This window comes from Cervus canadensis, chromosome 1, assembly GCF_019320065.1.
Source record: "Cervus canadensis isolate Bull #8, Minnesota chromosome 1, ASM1932006v1, whole genome shotgun sequence".
In the NCBI taxonomy this organism is placed as follows: Eukaryota; Metazoa; Chordata; class Mammalia; order Artiodactyla; family Cervidae; genus Cervus; species Cervus canadensis.
The window spans coordinates 108,338,619-108,359,844 of NC_057386.1; the positions used below are offsets into that span (position 1 = coordinate 108,338,619).

The 21,226-nt window shown below is 52.2% G+C and overlaps 1 gene segment (V, D, J or C); it reads left to right on the forward strand.

Annotated features, from left to right (window-relative positions):
* Window positions 1-728: 728 nt before the first annotated feature.
* Window positions 729-5,757, forward strand: LOC122419589. The segment is given in 3 exon segments: window positions 729-1,112; window positions 5,066-5,181; window positions 5,319-5,757. Coding segments are annotated over 3 exon segments (633 nt in total).
* The last annotated feature ends 15,469 nt before the right edge of the window (window positions 5,758-21,226 follow it).

A 21,226-nucleotide genomic window follows, 5' to 3' on the forward strand; every position in this document is an offset into this window, starting at 1 on the left:
ATGTGTGTGTGTGAGACCCATGTGTGTATATGTGTATATGTGTGTGTATGTGTGTGTGTGTGTGAGACCCATGTGTGTATATGTGTGTGCGCATGTGAGACCCATGTGTGTATATGTGTGTGTGAGACCCATGTGTGTATATGTGTGTGTGTGTGCGTGTGCGTGAGACTCATGTGTGTATGTGTGTGTGTGAGACCCATGTGTGTATGTGTGTGTGTGTGCGTGAGACCCATGTGTGTATGTGTGTGTGAGACCCATGTGTGTATATGTGTATATGTGTGTGTATGTGTGTGTGTGTGCGTGAGACCCATGTGTGTATATGTGTGTATGTGTGTGTGTGAGACCCATGTGTGTATATGTGTATATGTGTGTGTATGTGTGTGTGTGTGTGTGTGAGACCCATGTGTGTATGTGTGTGTGTGAGGCCCATGGTGGGTGTCACCCAGCAGGTGCTGAACACAGCGCCTCCCGCCCAGTCTTGTGATGGAGCCGTGGCCCCCGCCCCGCAGCCGGCCTGTAACCTGGGCCGTCTCCCCACTCCCACCTCAGCCCCGGCCTTGCCGCCCTCCCGACCCCCCCAGGGCGCCCTTGGGAACGAGGGTGGGAGCAGGTGTGTCCCCCGGGCCCTGGGGCGGGGCTGGCCGAGACTGCGGCGTGAGGCGGTTGGGCCCTGGAACCACAGCAGAGCAGTTGGCAGAGACCTCCCCCCGGGAGAGGCCCCCCCAGTACCGGCCCTGGGGGAGGGGGCCGTGCTGGGGGCAGGGACAGAAGGCCCTGGCAGAGGACGGGGCCCCTGGGACGGGGCGCACCGGGACAGCCCCTGCCAGCAAGGGGAAGCGGGGGCACTTTCGACCCTCTCCAAGGAGGAGCCCACACCAGCGCGTCTGCCCAAGGTGCCCTGGGCCTTGGGGGCACATGAGGTCCAGGCCAGGCCAGAGGGCCCGTGAGGCCCCCAGGGGTCAGCACGGTGTCCCCAGGCAGCTCTGGCCTCTCATCCTGCTGGGCCTGGCGGTGGGCGCCCACGGCCTGCTGCCCCTGACGGCAGTGCCTCGGAACACAGCCCCCAGCATGGAAGCCCCGGCAGGAAAGAGCCCGTGGAGCCTGTGGGACAGGTAAGGGCTGGGGGAGTCGTGGGGGGTGTGGGGGTCCCTGTCCCCAACACTGGGGGTGAGGACAGAGCTGCCGTGAGGGCAGATGGCAGAGTGGTGAGACTTGGCCGGAGGGGGGGCCTGGCAGATGGAGGCTTCGTCTGCAGCGTCGGCACTTTGTCTGGGGTGGACTTGCTTGCATTAATTGCTTTTATTGCATTAAAACATCATTTTTCTGGATTGCTGAGTTTCTTGGCCTCCCGCACCTTTTGCACCCAACACTAGTGTCTCCCCCTCCTCGCGCGGGTCCTCCGAGTGGAACAGCACAGGGAGGCAGGGGCAGGAGGTCTCGGGGGTCACTGCCCTCGTCTTGGGGTCCCCAGGGCTCCCCTAGGCTGGCGAACCACCTTCTTGCTCTTCCCCTCGCTGGGCAGGCGCTGGGCTCTGGAGCACCAGGGCGCAGGCTCTGCTGGCTGATGGGGGGACCTTCCCCGGTGTCCCCAGGCCCCCCAGCCAAGGGCGACCTCCTGAGACTCGTCCCCAGGAGGCCGAGCCCACCAGGGTGCAGGCGCCTCCCTGGGAAAGGCCCAGGCGAGGGTCTGGGGGTCCACAGGCTGCCCCCCTGGCCGTGTGGCTCCAGTCCCCTCCTCTCTGCATGTGGTGGGGGGGTCCCTGGATAGAGTACTGACCACCAGGGACGGTCTGGGACCATCAGTGACACCGCCGCACGATTGTCGTGGGCTCTGACCACTTAGGGGCACAACCTCCTTCTCAGCGGCCCCACAAGGCAGGTCCCACTGTCACCCCCAGTTTACGGACGAGGACGGGGGCCCAGAGAGGTGAGGACACACAGCCGGCGCTGACTCCCAGTGCCCGAGCCTCCAGCGGTGCCGTGCGCACCCCTCTCCCCGACGCTGGCTGGGCTGACGAGTCCACTCCCCTGGGCCTCCGTTTCCCCCCTGCACAGTGAGGGGTGCGAGCTGGACAAGAGCCTCGCAGCCTGACGCCTGCCCCGGAGAGGCGGGGGTGGTCGCGGGGAAGGGCCGGGGGCGGGGTGCGCAGGGCCTTGCATCAGCAGTGCAGCCACGGGGCAGGGTCAGCGTCTGAGAGGGTCAGGTGGGGGCCGGCACCGTAGCGTCCGGCGGGGACGGCAGAGCAAGGGCAGGATCCAGGCAACAGGAGGAGCGACAGACCTCCGCCACGCCAGGCCTCGCGGTGGGGCCGGCAGCCCAGGGCACAGGGGCTGGGCCGGGCAAGAGCCGTCACACAGTGCGATGCCCGCAGCACCCAGGGGCCCGCGGGGGTGGAGTTCAGGTGGGGGGTCCTCAGGGCTGGGGTCGGCGGGTCTGAGAAGGGGCTGGAGGGGTGGCCAGGCCCAGACCTGAGGACCCGTCATCCCTGGAGGACAGACTTCATGCGGGCTGTCCTGGGGGCCATTCGTCAGGAAACGGGCCCAGAGTGGGGTGGTGGGAGGGGGCGGGAAATGAGAGCTGGGGGGACCTCGGGGAGGAGGGCAGAGCGGACAGGGGGCAGGAGAGAGGCAGGAGGTCAGGGAGTAAGAGGAGGAGGAGCCGGGACGCCCCCTTGGCTTTCACTGGACAGTGAAGAGAGTGCTGGGTCCTGCATTTTAAGCGATCGGTCCGAGAGAAGGGGTGGTCTGAGAAGGGGTGGCCTGCAGGCGGTTGGTCTCCCCCAGGGGTGTCCATTCAGCTGTTGGACCACTCAGGGTCACCGAGAGGGAGGTCTGAACCGAGGGGTCACGTCCTGGCGTGGGGCAGCCCTGTGGCCAGTTTAAGGGCAGTAGGTGGGGGGGCCGCTGCCTGAGCTGATCTCACGGGTCCAGGGCACGGACCAGGCTAAGGGAGCAGGGGCCCGAGGCGGGCAGCGAGGGGCACAGGCCTGAGGCAGCCTCCAGAGCCGGGTGGAGGCGGCTGCAGACCACGGGGGTCTTGTCCACCCTGTCCGTCACCCTGGGGCCCAGGGGGAGGGGCTGAGGGATTCGAGGGTGGGGCTCTCGGAACCGCGTGAGGCCAGATTAGAGGTCGGAGAAGAGGCAGTGGAAAGGCGCCCGGGAGGAGGGGCCGGGCCACGGGGACCGGTGGAATCGGCAAGTGGATTCACAGTGACATCGTCAGAGGGCTGACGGGCAGGAACAGACCCCATTAGGCACTGTCAGTGGGAGCCTGAGATTCTGGAACAAACAACACCACATACCAAGAGTCATAACAACGTACATTCTGTTTAATCAAGCAATTCCACCTCTAGACATGTCTCTTGGGACTTCCCTAAGACTCCGAACTTCCACTGCAGGGGGCCCAGGTGCCATCCCTGGTCGGGAATCTAAGATCCCACATGCCATGTGGTACGGCCAAAAAATTAAAATAAAAAAAGAGAAATTTATCTTGATGGTATATCAGAACTTTGGCTAAATACTGCATGTTCTTGGGGAAGAAGTAGAGACAACCTAAATGTCCAATGAGAAGGGAAGGTGAGATGTGAAAGTGAAAGTCGCTCAGTCGCGTCCGACTCTTTGCGACCCCATGAACCGCAGCACACCAGGCCTCCCTGTCCATCACCAACTCCTGGAGTCCACCCAAACCCATGTCCATCGAGTCGGTGATGCCATCCAACCATCTCATCCTCTGTCGTCCCCTTCTCCTCCTGCCCTCAATCTCCCCCAGCATCAGGGTCTTTTCAAATGAGTCAGCTCTTTGCATCAGGGGGCCAAAGTATTGGAGTTTCAGCTTCAGAATCAGTCCTTCCAATGAACATGTGCTAATAAAACCATAGAGTTGTGTAGCCCCCACTCCAATCAAGATACAGAACATTTCTACCACCCTCCCCAAATTTCCCCAGGCTCTTGTGTAGTCAAGTCTTCTTTCTATTCCAACCATTAAAAACCACTGAGTTCTTTCTTTGATTTGCCATGTGGAGCGGCATGTGGTATCTTTAGTTCCCCCACCAGGGATTGAACCGATGGCCCCTGCAGTGGAAGCTTGGAGTCTTAGCCACTGGACAGCCAGGGAAGCCCGATCTCTTTCTGACCCCATAGTTTTGCCTTTTCCAGATATCAATGTCATCACGTTGTATGTAATCTCTTTTTCAATCAAACATTTTATTTGGGGATATTTGTAGATTCACACGCAGCTGTAAGATGTAATACAGGGGGTCCCATGTACCCTTCACCCCGTTTCCCCCAATGGTGATGTCTTGTAAAATAAAAAATCACGGCCAGGGTATGACCGGGATGCCGTCAAGTACAGAATATTCCCAGAGCCCTTCCTGGCCACACCCACTTCCTTCCCTCCCAAGCTGGGAGAGATGAGCTGGCAGCTACTAACTTGGTCTTCTTTTCTAATTTGGTCCCCTCAAGATAGTTCTATAAATGGAATTATACTGTTTGTAACCTTTTGGGGACCAATTTTCTTTTGAAAAATTTTTTTATTGGAGTATAGTCGAGTTGCTCTTTTCTGCTTACAGCAAAGTGAGTCAGTTATACATAGACATATATCTACACTTTCTTAGATTCTTTCCCCACATAAGTCATTTCGTGACATGTTCAGTCACGTCTGGCTCTTTGCAACCCCATGGACGGTAGCCCTCCAGGCTCCTCTGTTTCGTGTGATTTTCCAGGCAAGAATACTGGAGCGGGTTGCCATTTCCTTCTCCAGGGCATCTTCCCGACCCAGGGATGGAACCCATGTTTTGTAAGCCATTACAGAGCATTGAATAGGGCTCCCTGTGCGATACAGCGGGTCCTTATTAGTTGTCTGATTTATACACTGCAGTGCGTATATGCCAGTCCCGATTTTCCAATGGATCCCTCCCCTCTCCCACCCTTGGTAACCATAACCATAGGAGAAGGAGGCGGCAGATGAGGTGGTTAGACAGCATCGCCCAGGGGTCCCTGGCTGCTGGAGGGCGGCTGCCACACCCACTCCCACAGGACCCAGCCCCGTGTCCATCACGCCCCACAGGCTCCCGCTCCGGCCCGGCCCCCGGGCGACAGGCCCCAGGTGCTGGCCTGGCGTCTGGGCTGAGGCTCCCGTGCCGTGGTTCCTCTTTGGCGGCGGGACCAAGGTCATTTTCCCAGGTAAGTGGCTCTCGCCCCTTCCCCAGCCTGTCCCACCCTCTGCTCTCTCGGGAAAGTCACTTCTGTCTGTCTCCCGAGGTCAGGGACTCCACCAGGGATGCTGCCGAGATGACCGTCCATCTCTCTATCACCTGCAGGTCGGCCCAAGTCTGCACCCTCGGTCACTCTGTTCCCGCCCTCCAAGGACGAGCTCAGCACCAACAAGGCCACCCTGGTGTGTCTCATCAGCGACTTCAACCCGGGCAACGTGACCGTGGCCTGGAAGGCAGACGGCACACCCATCACCCGGGGCGTGGTGACCAGTCAGGCCTCCAAACAGAGCAACAGCAAGTATGCGGCCAGCAGCTACCTGACCCTGATGGGCAGTGAGTGGAAATCTAAAGGCAGTTACAGCTGCGAGGTCACGCACGAGGGGAGCACCGTGACGAAGACAGTGAAGCCCTCGGAGTGCTCTTAGGGCCCCGGGTCCCCACCCTCCTGGAGCCCCGGGGTCTCCCCTCCCACCGCGGTCCCCTGCGTCCCTTCCTCCTGCACCCAATCTGCTTGCAACAGAACGTCCTTATTGTCATTCAGAAATCCTGCTTGCTGCTTGCTTTTTCCTTGTCTCGTGTTTAATCGGCAACCTCTCCAGCATTCTGGAGATTCAGGAATCCCAGGCACCAAGGAGAAAACACCCCAAGGGGAGAGGCTCACAGTGTCGGGGTGGGGGGGCAGGTGTCGCCCAGAGACTGGTCTGGACCCACCTCCACCAGCCTCTCCTCCTCCAGCACAGGGCCGTGCCCAGCCCAGCTGCCCGTGGCTGGTGCCATCCAGATGAGCGGGGTGGGGTGGGGTGGGGGCCCGCGGGGGGCAGGGCGGGGGCAGGGGGCGCGCAGGGGGCGGGACGGGGGCGGCGGGGGCGGGGGGGCTCCCTGCACCCTGCCACCAGAAGGGCCCCCAACCTGGCACAGGGCTTGCCTGGCCCAGAGGCAGCATCTTGAGGATACAGTTCAAAGGCCAAGCCCCCAGGACGGGTCCCTGTGGTCCCTGACCCTTCGCCAGACCCGCTTTCTGCTGCCTCTGGCCCCCCAACGCCAGCTCCCTCCAGGCCAGCTGCTTCCACCCCCGAGGCCACCGCTTCACGCTCCCCGCACTCCGATCCTGCTGGCCCCTCCGCTGGGCTGACCGACCTGGTCCCCACCCGCCCAACGGACCCGTCGCTTCCCAGCGCCCCGAGGTCTGCTCTCCTGCCGTGACCCTCCTGGGGGGGCTCTGAACCCCAGCGATCTGGACCGACTGAGCTCGTGGGGGCTGAGAGGAGTAGCTCCCCGGCATGCCACCCCCCGTACCCCGGGTCCCCAGGGCTGCCAGAGGCGGGTTCTCACACCTCCGGTCAGGATTGGGGACGAGGCCCAGGCCCCACCAGCTGTCGGCCACTGACCTGCTCAGCGCAGCTGGGAACAGGTCCTTGGCAACAGGGAGTCCAGGGGATCTGGCTGCACCGTCTCCAAGTCCCAGGGGCCCCACTGGGTGCTGGTGGGCGTCATGGAGCCCCTCGATGACGGCGGCCAACTTCATGCAGCACCGGCCCCTGCTCCGCCCAGCCGAGGGCGGACCAGCCCGGGCTCAGCTGCAGGCGTCATCTCTCTGCTGTGAGGATGCGGCTGGCCAGTGCCACCCGGGGGCCCTGCCCTCCCTCCTGGGTCCCCAGGCCACCTCGGGAGAAGGGTGCTCCCCTCATGGTTGAGGACACTGAGGTCCCCAGAGCCGAGGCAGACCCCTGGGGCCCACTCCGAACCACATACCCGTGGTGGGCACCCAGGGCCTCTCCCGGGGTCACCTCCATCCCCAGGAGCCAGGAGCTGAGCCCATGGCCCCACAACCCCTGGACGTCAGCAGCCCTCTGAGGCTCCGTGGTGTGGGGGTCCCAGGTTCCTCTATCTGTGCGGACTTGGTGCAGGGTAGGGGGGCAGGTTGGAGGGGGTCATGGACTCTCTGAGTCCATATAGCAAAGCAGGATGGGTTCTGTGTGCCCATTTCACAGAGGAGAGAACAGGTTCAGACAGTAGGAGGGGGGTTGGGACCTGCCCCAGATCACAGGGGGAGCTGCTGGCTGGCAGGCTGCACCCCCTCACCTCACCCCACCCCCCACTCTTTCCATGGCCCCTCAGCCGTGACGAGTCATTCATTCACTCACTCACTCACTCACTCATTCAGCAAAGCCTCAGCGGGCCCCACTGTGGGCTGGTGCTGGGGGCGAGGAATCAGGACCACCTGTTCTGGAACTGCCCGTGCACTGGTGGGATGGCCAAGGAGCCCACCGCTGACGCCACCGCCTCCCCCAGCCCCTAGGTGAGCTCCCTGCACCCCCAGGGAGAATCACCCCACACATTTGGGGCCTCGAGGTGGCCAGGGGCCAGGACAGCCCTGATTCAGGGTCCCCTCCCTGCAGCTGGGGCTGGGGATAATGGAACCTTACTCACTCCCTGGAGGGCCGGGAGGGCCGGTCAGGTGGAAAGTGAACGTTTGTGGCCTCTGGGGTTGACAGTTGCTGCTGCCGTTGGCGACCAGCTGCTCGGGGCCCAGCAGCCTCGGGCCAGCATCCCCGGGCTCCCCGCAGGCCCTGCACCCTCACCCCCACGCAGCTGGCTACCCCTGGGAATCTCCAGGCTAAAGCTAAGTCTAACTTTGCCCTAAACAGAACTCCGGGAGACAGCAGGAAGCCAAGAGGGGAAGAGAAACTGCGTCTGTGGTCGGCAGGGCATGGGACAGGGGACAGACGGCCGGGTGCAGCCCGCACGGCAGGACGGGCTAGGTTCAGGGCTGACGCGGGATGTTTGTGTAGCTCGCAGGTGGGGGTAGCGGAGACCACTGCCTCCCCCAGCCCCCACCCAGCCCTGGTCTGAGCCTGGCCCGCCCCACCATGTCCTCCCCATCCTGGGTCCTGGGATCCTGGAAGGCCCGACCACAGGGATTCTCACCTCCCCCTTGAAGGACCCTCACTGACAAAGGAAAAGCTGCTGCTCCCATAAAGGAGACCCAGCTACACACGAGAAGATGCTCAAGTCATTGTTGTTCAGTCGTTCAGTTGTGTCCGCTCTCTGAGACCCCATGGACTGCAGCACACCAGGCTTCCCTGTCCATCACCAAATTCTGGAGCTTACTCAAACTCATGTCCAATGAATCGGTGATGCCATCCAATCATCTCATCCTCTGTCGTCCCCTTCTCCCGCCTTCAATCTCTCCAGCATCAGGGTCTTTTCCTATGTGTCTGCTCTTTGCATCAGGTGGCAAAGTATTGGAGCTTCAGCTTCAGCGTCAGTCCTTCCAATGAATATTCAGAGTTGATGTCCTTTAGGACGGACGGGTTTGATCTCCTTGCTGTCCAAGGGGCTCTCAACATCATTAGCAATTATTGAAAATGACAATTACCACCACAATGAGACGCCCCGTCACACACCCAATAGGATGACTGTAATGTTTAAAAAATGTAAAATCACCAGTGTTGGCAAGAATGTGAAGAAGTCAGAACTTTTGTATATTGAGGGTGGGAATAAGAAACGGTGCAACTTCTGTGGAAAACAACTCGACAGTTTCTCCAAAGGCTATGCATAGAATCACCATATAGACCAGCAATTCTATGGCTAGTCATGTACCCCAAAGAATTGAAAACAGGTGTTCAAATAAAAACTTACTCATTCATGCTCACAGTAGCACTATTCACCTTTGCCAAAAGGCGAAAAGAACTCAAAAGCCCATCTCTGATGAATGGATAAACAAATGTTCGTTTGCCCATTAAAAGGAATGGAGGGCTGATGCAGTATGGATGAGTCTCAAAAACACACTGCGTGCATGAAGCCAGACACAAAAGTCACCCATTATATGATTCCATTTACAAGAAAGAGCCAGAGTTCAGGGAAATCCAGAGAGACAGACAGCAACGTTAGCGGTTGCCAGGGTCTGGAGCGAGTGGGGATGGGGAGCTAGCATGTAATGTGTCCCTCTGGGGCGATGACAATACTTTGGAACTAGATGCAGACGGTGGCTGCAACAACATGATACATGTCCCAAATCCACTGAATCCACTTCAAAATGGATAATTTCATGTGATGTGAATTTTACCTCAATTAAAAAAAAAAATACCAAAAACCTCTACTGACTCTCTCCCCCAGGGGATCTTCAGTCCGCTGGTTCATGAACTTGTGCTGACAAAACCCACACCAAACGGATGGAAACGGAGTGTGTCAAGGCAGGTGTGAGCTGGTTCAGCCAAAGGACCTGCGGAAGGAAGGACCGGGCCCGGGGGCGGGGCCATCCTGTCCTGGCGGATGTTTGGGTGGCGCTGGGGCCCCAGCTCCACTTTCCTTCCACAGGGGCCAGTGACGGTGTGAGGATGGCCCCGGGTCCGCTCAGCAGCAGCGCTGACCGACGGTCTAGTACACGTGTGGCCTCGATCTCAGCACCGAGGCCCCCACCTTTGGCAGGATAGGTGGGGGTGAGGGCGGCCCCTGAGATGCTGAAACTGCGGGTCATGATTAGTCAAATCCATTCCGCCTGCCCGCACTAATCAAGGGCCTTTTAAGACTCGCACGTCCTCCAAGCACGAAGGCAGAACCATAAAATACCCGCCCGGGTTGTTCTCTAGGAAGCCGGACTCAGCGGCGTCTAGCTGGAGCTGAGCTGTTAGGACTGGATGGACCGCTGACCCTCCCACTGGGCGTGGTCCCGAGTCCGCTCCCTGGAAGCTCCGCCCCCAGCTCGCGCGGTGAGCGCAGAGGCGGGGCTCGGGTCCACCGCGCCGACCGCGGTCCCGGCGCCTTGTCCGTCCCTTTCCCCGGGCTCCCCGCGCCCCACACCGCCTGCTGCTTGGTCTTCATGCCCTGAGCACGCAGCCCGGTGCCCGCGGGGAGGCAGATTCCAGAGCGCTCTCTGGGCTCCTTGCCTGGTTGCCTTGTGGATGAACCCGCTCTTTGCCGCGAACCTCAGCATCTCAGTGTTTGGGTCTGCTTCTTGAAGGGGAAACAAATCAAAACTGGGTTCAGTAGCAACAGTAAAACCGTTACACGTAGCACTCACCCCTCCATCCCCCACAGATTACTGACCACCCAAGTTTTTCTTTGAATCCCTACAATAAACAATCTTGGGGAAAGCTTCTGTCTAGCCCAGGCCTCCGTTTTCCAGATCTCTGGAGGGCAGAGGGGGAAAGATTATAATTCAAACAGAAGTCCCGGGGCCAGGTAGAACCCAATCACCATTCACTAAAGGGAGAAATTCGCGCCTCCACAACAGATGAGGCTGATCGTCTAGGGTGGCCTCTATTGAAGGTTTTCTGAGGAAACTGCCTTCCGGGGGACACAGCCCAGTATTTTGCCTCTGGCCCCTCGAGACTCCGGGACTCACCTCCCCTCTCCACTCCCCTCCTCTGGGCTCTGATGGGCTAGGGCCCCGCACCTGCAGACTGCCAGCGGCCCAGGGAACAGCAGGAGGTTGGTGGGGACCCCAGGCCGGCCCACCCACATGGGGTTAGACCAGAGGGGAGGGACCAGCTGTGAGGTCACAGGCAGCTGCTCTGGGATGGCCTTGCGGGGCGGGGAACACAGAAGGAGGCTGAAGTTCTTCCCTCTGGAACGGGTTGGGACCACTTGCACACGCCCTTGAAAACCCCGCAGGCACGTCAGCAAGGGGGGAGGCCAGCTTTCCTCCCCCCTCACCTCTCCCAGAGGCCACATCTGTGACAGGGAGGCTGGACACTCAGCTCTGTGTCCCCTGAACATTTCCCGCTTCCGAGTGGCGGGAGGGGAGGAGACCTAGTCCTCTTCCCATACCTCTCACCACTGCTTAGAGGGCAGACGTGCTGGCTTCAGGAGTGGCCCCAATGTTACGTTTTTGAAAAATGACTATCCTTCAGTTTAGGGCTTTTCATAGAAGAAAGCTCATGGGAGGTGAGCTGACAGCGGAGGTGAGGCCTGATGTGGTCAAGTCCAACCTTCCAGGACAAACTGCCCCCAAGGAGGTCGCATTTGGCTTTTCCTAGATCCTTCACGTGTAAGTTAAGGGTGATGGTCACAGAGCAGATAGTTGAGCTCAGCGTGGCAGCGGTCCCAGCCCAGGAGGGCCGGTCACAGCTCTGGAGTGGACGCAGGACGACGGGCTCTGGAACTGCTGGGTCACAGGCTCAGCAGAGGGCTGGGGAGCTGGGACACCTCCGATTAGACAACTGCAGTGGCTGTCCTCTGCTGGAAGGCAGTGGGTGGTGACCCCTGGCTCTGCTGTTCAGGGGGTGGGGACAGACGGGTCTGAGATGGTGGGAACCCCCACAGGAGGGGTCAGAGCTTTAGGCCCTTAAGGTCTGAGTGTAAAGCAATTGTCCCCAGAGCAGCCCCTCTTCCCGGTCACGTCACTGCTGACCCGCAAACCTGGGAGGGGGACGGTGCTGAGAGGCCCCACTACATCTTTCAGGGTCTCCCCTACATCTGCGGAGACTGCTGCACAAGTCCACAACCAGGAGGGCAACGCTGGACACTGACCTGGGAGGGACACGGGGCCAGAGACTCGAGGAGCCCATGTCCGGACAACCCACAACTGACCCGGCCCAGGGGGACGCGATGCCTGTGGGCGCGATGCAGGCTAATAACTCGGCCCCTGAGCCGACACGCCCCAAATGTGCCTCGTGGGAAAGGACCATTGTCCTCACCTGGTCACTAATAAATACCACCAGCTGCGCGAAACACTCATCTCACCCGCTAGCAAAGTAACGCTCAGAATTCTCCAAACCAGGCTTCAGCGGTACATGAACTGCCGACTTCCAGATGTCCAAGCTGGATTTAGAAAAGGCAGAGGAACCAACATCCGTTGGATCATCAAAAAAGCAAGAGAGAGAAAAAAAAAAGCAAGAGAGTTCCAGAAAAACATCTACTTCTGCTTTATTGACTATGCCAAAGCCTTTGACTGTGTGGATCACAATAAACTGTGGAAAATTCTGAAAGACATGGGAATACCAGACCACCTGACCTGCCTCCTGAGTATCTGTATGCAGGTCAGGAAGCAACAGTTAGAACTGGACATGGAACAACAGGCTGGTTCCAAATAGGAAAAGGAGTACGTCAAGGCTGTATATTGTCACCCTGCTTATTTAACTTATATGCAGAGTACATCATGCGAAATGCCAGGCTGGATGAAGCACAAGTTGGAATCAAGATTGCTGGGAGAAATATCAATAACCTCAGATATGCAGATGACACCACCCTTATGGCAGAAAGTGAAGAAGAACTAAAGAGCCTCTTGATGAAAGTGAAAGAGGAGAGTGAAAAAGTTGGCTTAAAGCTCAGCATTCAGAAAACTAAGATCATGGCATCTGGTCCCATCACTTCATGGCAAACAGATGGGGAAACAGTGGAAAAAGTGGCTGACTTTACTTTTTTGGGCTTCAAAATCACTGCAAATGGTGACTGCAGCCATGAAATTAAAAGACGCTTGCTCCTTGGAAGAAAAGCTATGACCAACCTAGACAGCATATTAAGAAGCAGAGATACTACTTTGCCAACAAAAGTCTGTCTAGTCAAATCTATGGTTTTTCCAGTAATCATGTATGGATGTGAGAGTTGGACTATAAAGAAAGCTGAGCACCAAAGAATCGATGCTTTTGAACTGTGGTGTTGGAGAAGACTCTTGAGAGTCCCTTGGACTGTAAGGAAATCCAACCAGTCCATCCTAAAGTAAATCAGTCCTGAATATTCATAGGAAGGACTGATGCTGAAGCTGAAGCTCCAATACTTTGGCCACCTGGTGGGAAGAACTGACTCATTGGAAAAGACCCTGATGCTGGGAAGGATTGAAGTCGGGAGGAGAAGGGGACGACAGAGGATAAGATGGTTGGATGGCATCACTGAGTCAATGGACATGAATTTGAGAAAACTCTGGGAGTTGGTGATGGACAGGGAGGCCTGGCTTGCTGTAGTCCATGGGGTCACGAAGAGTAGGACACGACTGAGCGACTGAACTGAACTGAACGCGAAACACCTTTCAACGCTAGAGGGCGCGGGAGACCGTGGAATTCCTTCCAGGCTTCGGGGGCGCCGCACAAAACCGGCCTGCAGGGGTGGGGGGCGCGGTGTGAGTGCTGGGAGCGGGCCGGCCCTTCCCGGTCCCCCTTGTGCGCTTATGGGCACAGACAGGTCCAGCCCCAAGAGGACTGCCTGATGACTTCTCGATGTTACGGGTGCTCTTCACTGCAAAGGGTTAAAAAAAATTACAATTCAGAGGGACCAGGGTTTTAATCTGTAAACTGTGTGACTTGCAAAAATGAAGTAATATAAATAAATTTTAGTTTTTTTTAAAGGTGTAATATAGAGTATGTCCCGTGCAATGTTTGGGACATACTTATACTAAAAACTCATTCACTGGGCATCCTGTATTTTATCTGCAGCCCTATTCATGAGCCATGAAAAAGGCAGAACTGCGGAGACTGCGTCTTTTTTCTTTGCCCCTTTTTGCGGGTGTATTTGCATTTATTAACCACATTCTCTTCTCAGTTTTTTTTTTTTTTAATATAGAGTTGTTGGAGGCTAGCACACTTACTCCGTCCAACTGTGAGTGGACTTGAGGAAGAATTAACACAGTTAATTGAATGTGATTACAATGACCCTTGGGGGCAGGCGTCCTTCATTTTGGACGGAGTGGGCTATTTCGGGGTCAAGGATGGGACACCCAAACGGACACCGAGGTTTCTGTGCAGAGGGTGCCATGCCGGGCTCTGCCAGCAGATGGTGATGGAGGAACGGGTAAGGCCACCGCGACCAGAAAGCACTTTTCCCGCTTTCCTTCCTTTTATTGAGCACAGGGTTCCAGTGACGGTGTGAGGATGGCCCCGGGTCCGCTCAGCAGCAGCGCTGACCGACGGTCTAGTACACGTGTGGCCCCGATCTCAGCACCAAGGCCCCAGCTTTGGCAGGATAGGTGGGGGTGAGGGCGGCCCCTGAGATGCTGAAACTGCGGATCGTGATTAGTCAAATCCATTCCGCCTGCCCGCACTAATCAAGGGCCTTTTAAGACTCGCACGTCCTCCAATCACGAAGGCAGAACCATAAAATACCCGCCCGGGTTGTTCTCTAGGAAGCCGGACTCAGCGGCGTCTAGCTGGAGCTGAGCTGTTAGGACTGGATGGACCGCTGACCCTCCCACTGGGCGTGGTCGCGAGTCCGCTCCCTGGAAGCTCCGCCCCCAGCTCGCGCGGTGAGCGCAGAGGCGGGGCTCGGGTCCACCACACGGACCGCGGTCCGCGCACCTTTTCCGTCCCTTTCCCCGGGCTCCCCGCGCCCCACACCACCTGCTGCTTGGTCTTCAAGCCCTGAGCGCGCAGCCCGGTGCCCGCGGGGAGGCAGATTCCAGAGCGCTCTCTGGGCTCCTTGCCTGGTTGCCTTGTGGATGAACCCGCGCTTTGCTGCAAACCTCTGGTGTTTCAGTGTTTGGGCTTGCTGCCCATGGGGAAAAAAGATAAACCCAGGTTCCGTAACAAATGTAAAACCATTATTACATAGCACTCCATACTCCCAACCCCCCCCCCCCCCCAGATTGCTGACCACCAAAGGTTTAATTTGACTTTCTGCAATAGGGAATCTTCTAGAAGGCTCAGGCCTCCGTTTTCCAGATTCTGGACGGGCAGTGGGGGGAAAGGTTATTAATCCACATATAAATCCCCGGCTGCCGTTTCTGCCTTCCTGCTGCCGCTGCGTCCTCAGGCCCCGTGTGCGCACCCCGGAGCCGCTCCTGCCCAGCGGACGCCCCCACACCCCCCGCGGTGGTGGCCCTTCCAGGGTCCAGGTCTGGCCCCACCCCGTGGCCGGTGGCTTTGCCTCTAGAAAGGGCGCAGTCTCAGCCTGTGTGAGTGGCTTTCCTCACCGTCCAGCCTTCCTCTCCCTGGCAGGGCTGCGTAGAGCACGGTAAGCCTCTCAGCGCCCTCTGTTATCCTTTCAGGCATTATCTACCCTCGATCGTGAACGTTTGGGTCTCACATCATTCGTGTGGTTTGTTTTCTGACTCGACCCTGATTGACACGACCCAGCATCAAAAGGTGGCCTAGAAACAGGGGTCATCTCCAGACTGTTGCTGCCACGGACCTAAAAACCAGAACTGGGGATTCCTTGGTGGACCAGTGGCTAAGACTCCAGCCTCCGCTACAGGAGGGGGGGGGGTGTGGATTCGAAATAAAAATTAAAAATATGTATAAATTTGCCAAAACCAAGCAGAGGACATCTTCCAGAGGGAAGTGGGAGATGGGAATGGGAGGTGGTATGAGGTTATGAGTGTTCTTCACCCCAAAGGGCTCAGAAAGTTAAACTTCAAGGTAACAAGAGTGTTAGTCTATCAACTAATGTGTGACCAGCAAAAAAAAAAAAAAAAAAAAAAATTTAAATTAAAAAAGAAGATAGATTTGACTTACAAGGAACGTCTAACCTCAAGTCTCCCTATTCCTTCCTTCCCAATAGTCCTTTAAGCATCCAGTAGGGGTCCACTTTTGGAATCTCAAAAGCCCATTTGGAAGGTGCACAGTTCCCATTCTGAAACAGCATGAAGTGAACCACAGACTCAGTCCCCAGCGAAAGTGGTAAAAATTATTTTTTAATTTATTATGGTGTTTAAATATATTTATTTGTATATTTAGAATTACATGTTTATTATATACAAATAAATGTTTATAATACTATATAAATGCATTTATTTATATAGTTATATATTTACATAATGTATAAATAAAGGTTTGTAGTTATGTATGTATAACAATATATATTTGTTTGTGTTTATTATTTATATATTTTAAATCTATACATACAAATTTTAAGAAATAATATGTTATTTCTATATGGAGAAGGAAATGGCAACCCACTCCAGTACTCTTGCCTGGAAAATCCCATGGATGGAGGAGCCTGGTGGGCTGCAGTCCATGGGGTCGCTGAGTCGGACAGGACTGAGCTACTTCACTTTCACTTTTCACTTTCATGCATTGGAGAAGGAAATGGCAGTCCACCCCAGTGTTCTTGTCTGGAGAATCCCAGGGACGGGGGAGCCTGGTTGGCTGCCGTCTATGGGGTCACACAGAGTCGGACAAGACTGAAGTAACTTAGCAGCAGCAGAAGGATGTTATTTCTATGTAAATATATACCATATAAATATAATATACAAGTATATTTATTTGTGTTTATTATTTATATATTTTAAATTTATACATATACATTTTAGGAAATAATATATTATTTCTATATAAATATATACCATCTTTATATACATGTAACATCTCTAATGTCTCTGGAAATGAGCCTAAGGCATACAAAAAATGAAATATTTATTCAAGAAAATCTACTAAAGCTTGGCAAAGGCAGTGAAAGCCTGTAACATTACACCCGTGATCTATTTCCTCCTCCCCCCACCAGTCCCACTTGGTGGCACCTCCACTCCACGTGGGTGCAGGCAAGGTCACACTCAGGGCACCCTCCCCACCCCGCTCCAGACCAAAGTGACATCTTCCTGAGAGGAGCGGTCTTCAGTGGTTTTCATCCCACCCTGCCACCCCTCGCCACCTGCTGCCGAGGCTACATTCCAGGTGAGTGAGGTTTGTGACATGGAGGATCTGCACGCCGAAAACACCAGGACATCCATCAGCTTAGCCCGACCCGCCTGTGAAGTGTGCATTCCACGCTGGAAGAAGTCAGTCAAGCAGATCAAAGGCACCCTGGTGACGGCCACCTCCTAAAACAGGATTCTCATCCTGAGAGACGACACCACAGCTCCTGCCCCAGCCCCAGAGCGGTGGGTGGCTCAGAGGTTTTGTCCAGGGAGAGAGGAAGGACAAAACAACTGTTCTAAGCCCTTCCATAAACGAGCCGACTTTATTTGCAACAGAGTGTGAGGAAGTTCAAAACAACTGAGCTTGAGGTCAAGAGCGATTAAAACGAGACTGTGGTGTCTGTAGGTACAGGTTGAATCACAGACTGCTAATCTACCGGAGAAAAAGGGACAACTAAAAGGTCAGAACAAATTTCTAACACTGACCTCAGAAATGATCCTTGCAAATGAGCCCAGATTTAACTGGATCAGTCTGGGAAGTAACCCATGCCCCAGGGTTTTGTCGAGATGCTAGAGCAATCAGCTGCAATTAATGAAGCTTATTTCCAGCTCATATGTCCAACAAGGGACTTGTGTCAGAGCATTACCATTAGCTAGAAATGGTAACAATGTGGGCAAATAGAGAGACTTCTAAAATTATTTACATCTCTTTAAAGGATAAGAAGCTGTTAAGAGAAATAGTACCATTTATAAATAAATATGCATAACAATATATGACAAAAACATTGCAAAGCCTAGGAGGGGAGAGATGGAAGTATACTATTACAAAGTTCTTATTCTGTAGCCGGCATGGGATAGTATCACTTGAAGGTTCACTTGGTTAGGTTGAAGATGTACATATACTATAAGCCCTAAAGCAACCACTGAAAACACGATGAAGAGTTATAGCTAATAAACTGGCAAAGGAAATGAAAACACACACGTGTGAGTGTATGCACACACACATACACACGCACACACACACATCGATTAATGAAAAAAAGAAAAAGACCGAAAACATGGGACAAATAGAAACCAACATGATGGTATATTGAAACACCACCACATCAGTACTCACGTCAAATGCAAGTGGTCTAAACGTGCTAATTAAGAGTCTAGTTTTTCTGATTAAATAAAAAGCAAGACCCAGTTTATACTTGCTACAAGAAATCTACTTTAAATAAAACAGTACAGATAGGTTGAAAATAAAATGATAGAAAAAGATATACCATGCAACTGTAAACAAAAGAAAGCCCAGGGAGGTTATATTAACATAACTGACTTCAGAGCAAAGAATATTGCCAGGTACAAGAGGGGTCATTTCATAACAATAAGGAACCAGTTCATCTAAAGGACACCATGTTTATGTGTCAGTGTGGTAGACCTGGACTTCCCTGGTGGTGCCCTAGTAAAGAATCTGCCTGCAATACAGGAGACCCGGGTTTGATTCCTGGGTGGGGAAGATCCCCTGGAGAAGGGAATGGCTACCCACTCCAGTGTTCTGGCCTGGAGAATTCCATGGACAGAGGAGCCTGGTGGGCTATAGTCCTTGGGGTCGCCAAGAATCTGACACAACTGAATAACTAACATGTTCACTTTTTACTCTTCATGGTAGACATATTTGTTGGGTGTGTGAAAAATAAAGATAATACAGTGAACAGTAATATAAAATTTTAACAACTACATAGTGGATTTGATTTTTTTTTAAATGTTTGCTCTGTGGTAAATATATATATAAAGTTACTTGCCTGGAATAAAAAACAAATGTCCAAAACACATTGTGATGATTTTTAACAGAATTTGAGTTTGTAACTTTGGCCAGATTTAAAATAGCTTGGAATCTTGCACTAACAACAAAAACAATTTAGATGGAAAGATGACAAAGAGAATTGTTTCAGCTGTGGAAATTTGTTAGGAAATTATGAGGAAAATACTATTCAAAAGATATTTTACAAAAAGTGAGAGATTTTTCAATTAAAGCCTCAAAACAATTGCCCATGGAATACAAGGTCTTTCCAATAACACCAAAAATGGATTCGAAATTTTAAAATTTGCAAGTATTTCTCTTTAGTTTTAGTTGAGTCATGTGACATGAGACCCTGCCCAGTTAATATTTTGAATACCTTTTGTCTCAAAGGACATCCAGACCTTTGAGGAAACATTGCCAATCGATGACCTAGAAGATTGAACTTTGGGAATTCCCTGCTGGTCCAGTGGTTAGGTCTCCCTGCTTCCACTGCCAGGAGACCTGGGTTTGATCCTTGTTTGGGGAACTAAGATCCCACAAGCTGCAGAGCAAAAAAAAAAAAAAGATTGAATTTGTGGCTTGGATCTTTTAAACCTCTGACATTGTCAAAGAAGAATTTCAGCTAAATCTGAAGGGAAAATAGTTGCTGTATTGTTTGTTTGTTTTTATCATGACAGACACTGTTCTACCAGTGTTCAGGTTAAAACTCCAGATTTAACGGGATTATAAAATACAAAAGATAAACTTTTATTAAAATTTGTGATATATGTTTTAAAACTTTGTGCTTAGTTTTTATAGCAGACTTTATGAAAAGCATCATAGATAGGTACAATTCTTTAAATCACTCAGTGTATATGTGCAACTGATACAAATCATCACTGTTCTATAGAACTGTTGAGAGAAATAGAAGGCTATGAATTTGTTGATGTGCTTTTGCCAATGCTCATTGGCCGAATCTTGGAAATTTTATAAAGAATTACTGTAATGTCAATTTCAATTCAAGATTTTCTAGAAATGAAAGGAATGTTTGTTGACTATTCAATAAGCAAAGGTCCAAAAATGGCAGTCTGTGTTTATACATACTTATACTCACTAATACATACTGTATATGAGTGAGATAAATTTGAATAGCCGAAAACAGGAAAAGCTTATTTGTAAGCTAGCCTTGCTGTGTCTCTCAGTCATGTCCGACTCTTTGCAACCCCTTGGACTGTAGCTCACCAGGCTCTCTGTCCATGGGGTTCTCCAGGTAAGAATACTGGAGTGGGTTGCCATGCTCTCCTCTCGGGGGTCTTCCCAACCCAGGGATGAAACCCTGGGTCTCCTGCATTGCGGGTGGATTCTTCACCATCTGAGCCACCAGGGAAGCCCATAAGCTAGCGGGTATATGAATTTGTACTTGGGAAGCTTCATAATACAATCAATAATAATTATTTTACACACTCTTCTGACACAAGTCAATATGTTAGAGATTTTAATTTTAACTGGCTGTGTTATGTAATTGGTAACCAAAAATCCAAGAAAAATTCGAATGAAGAATGCTTTGTGATATTGATCAATTTAGAGATACTTTTCAAATTATATCATGCCTCTGAATTCAATGTTAATGATATTCAATCAACAAGAGTTAGTGAAGTACTTAATTTGGAAAGACATAATTTTGAAACTGATGGGCTTTTGCATCAAAGTCAAATCAATTCATCTAAAAAGATGAACTCTTTTTGTCATCAACAAGGGAAAATGAAATTTTGGTACTATATTCAGCTACTGGAAAAGTTTCAAGTATATTTAGAACAACTTAATAAGTGAACTTATTTTTTTCAACTGTGAATTTTGTTAAATCTAAAGACAGATCAAGTATTTCTGATGAAAAGGTAGCATGCAAATTGAGGTGTGCTGTAAGTGTAAAATATACACCAGATTTCAAAGACTTAATGTGGAAATATATACTTATAAAATAGTCCAACAATTTTTACATTGACTGTATATTGAAATGTTAATATTTTGGCTTATTGGACATATTGGCTTAACTAAAATAACTTTATTATTTAGATTATTTTCACCTGCTTACTTTTTAAATGTAGCTACTGGAAAATTTTAATTTTTACAGCAAAGGAAACAATACACAAAGTGAAAAAACAACCTAAAGAACGGGAGAAAATACTTGCAAACGATATATCCAATAAGGGGTTAATATCCAAAATGTATAAGGAACTGATACAATCAATAGCAAGAAAAGAACAACAACAATCCAATTAAAATCTGGGCTAAGCTCCTAAGTCACAGTGAGATATCACCTCTCGCCTGTTTGGATGGCTTCTAACAAAAAAGTCAAAATATAACAAGTATCAGCAAGTACTGGAAAAAGGGGAATACCAGTACACTGCTGATTGGAATATAAACTGGTACAGCCACTATGTAAAACAGCATGGAGTTTCCTCAAGATATTAAAAATGGAACTATCCTATGATCTAATAATCATACTTCTGGGTATATGTCCAAAGAAAATAAAATCACTATCTCAGAGTGATATCTATACTCCTTTGTTCACTACAGCAGTATTTACAGCAGCCAAGATATGGAAAGAGCTAACTGTTCATGAACAGATGAATGGATGAAGAAATTCGAAATCCTGCCATTTGCAATGATGGAGAGGCACTTGGAGGACATTATGCTAAGTGAAATAAACCAGACACAGTAAGATAAATATTGCATGATTTT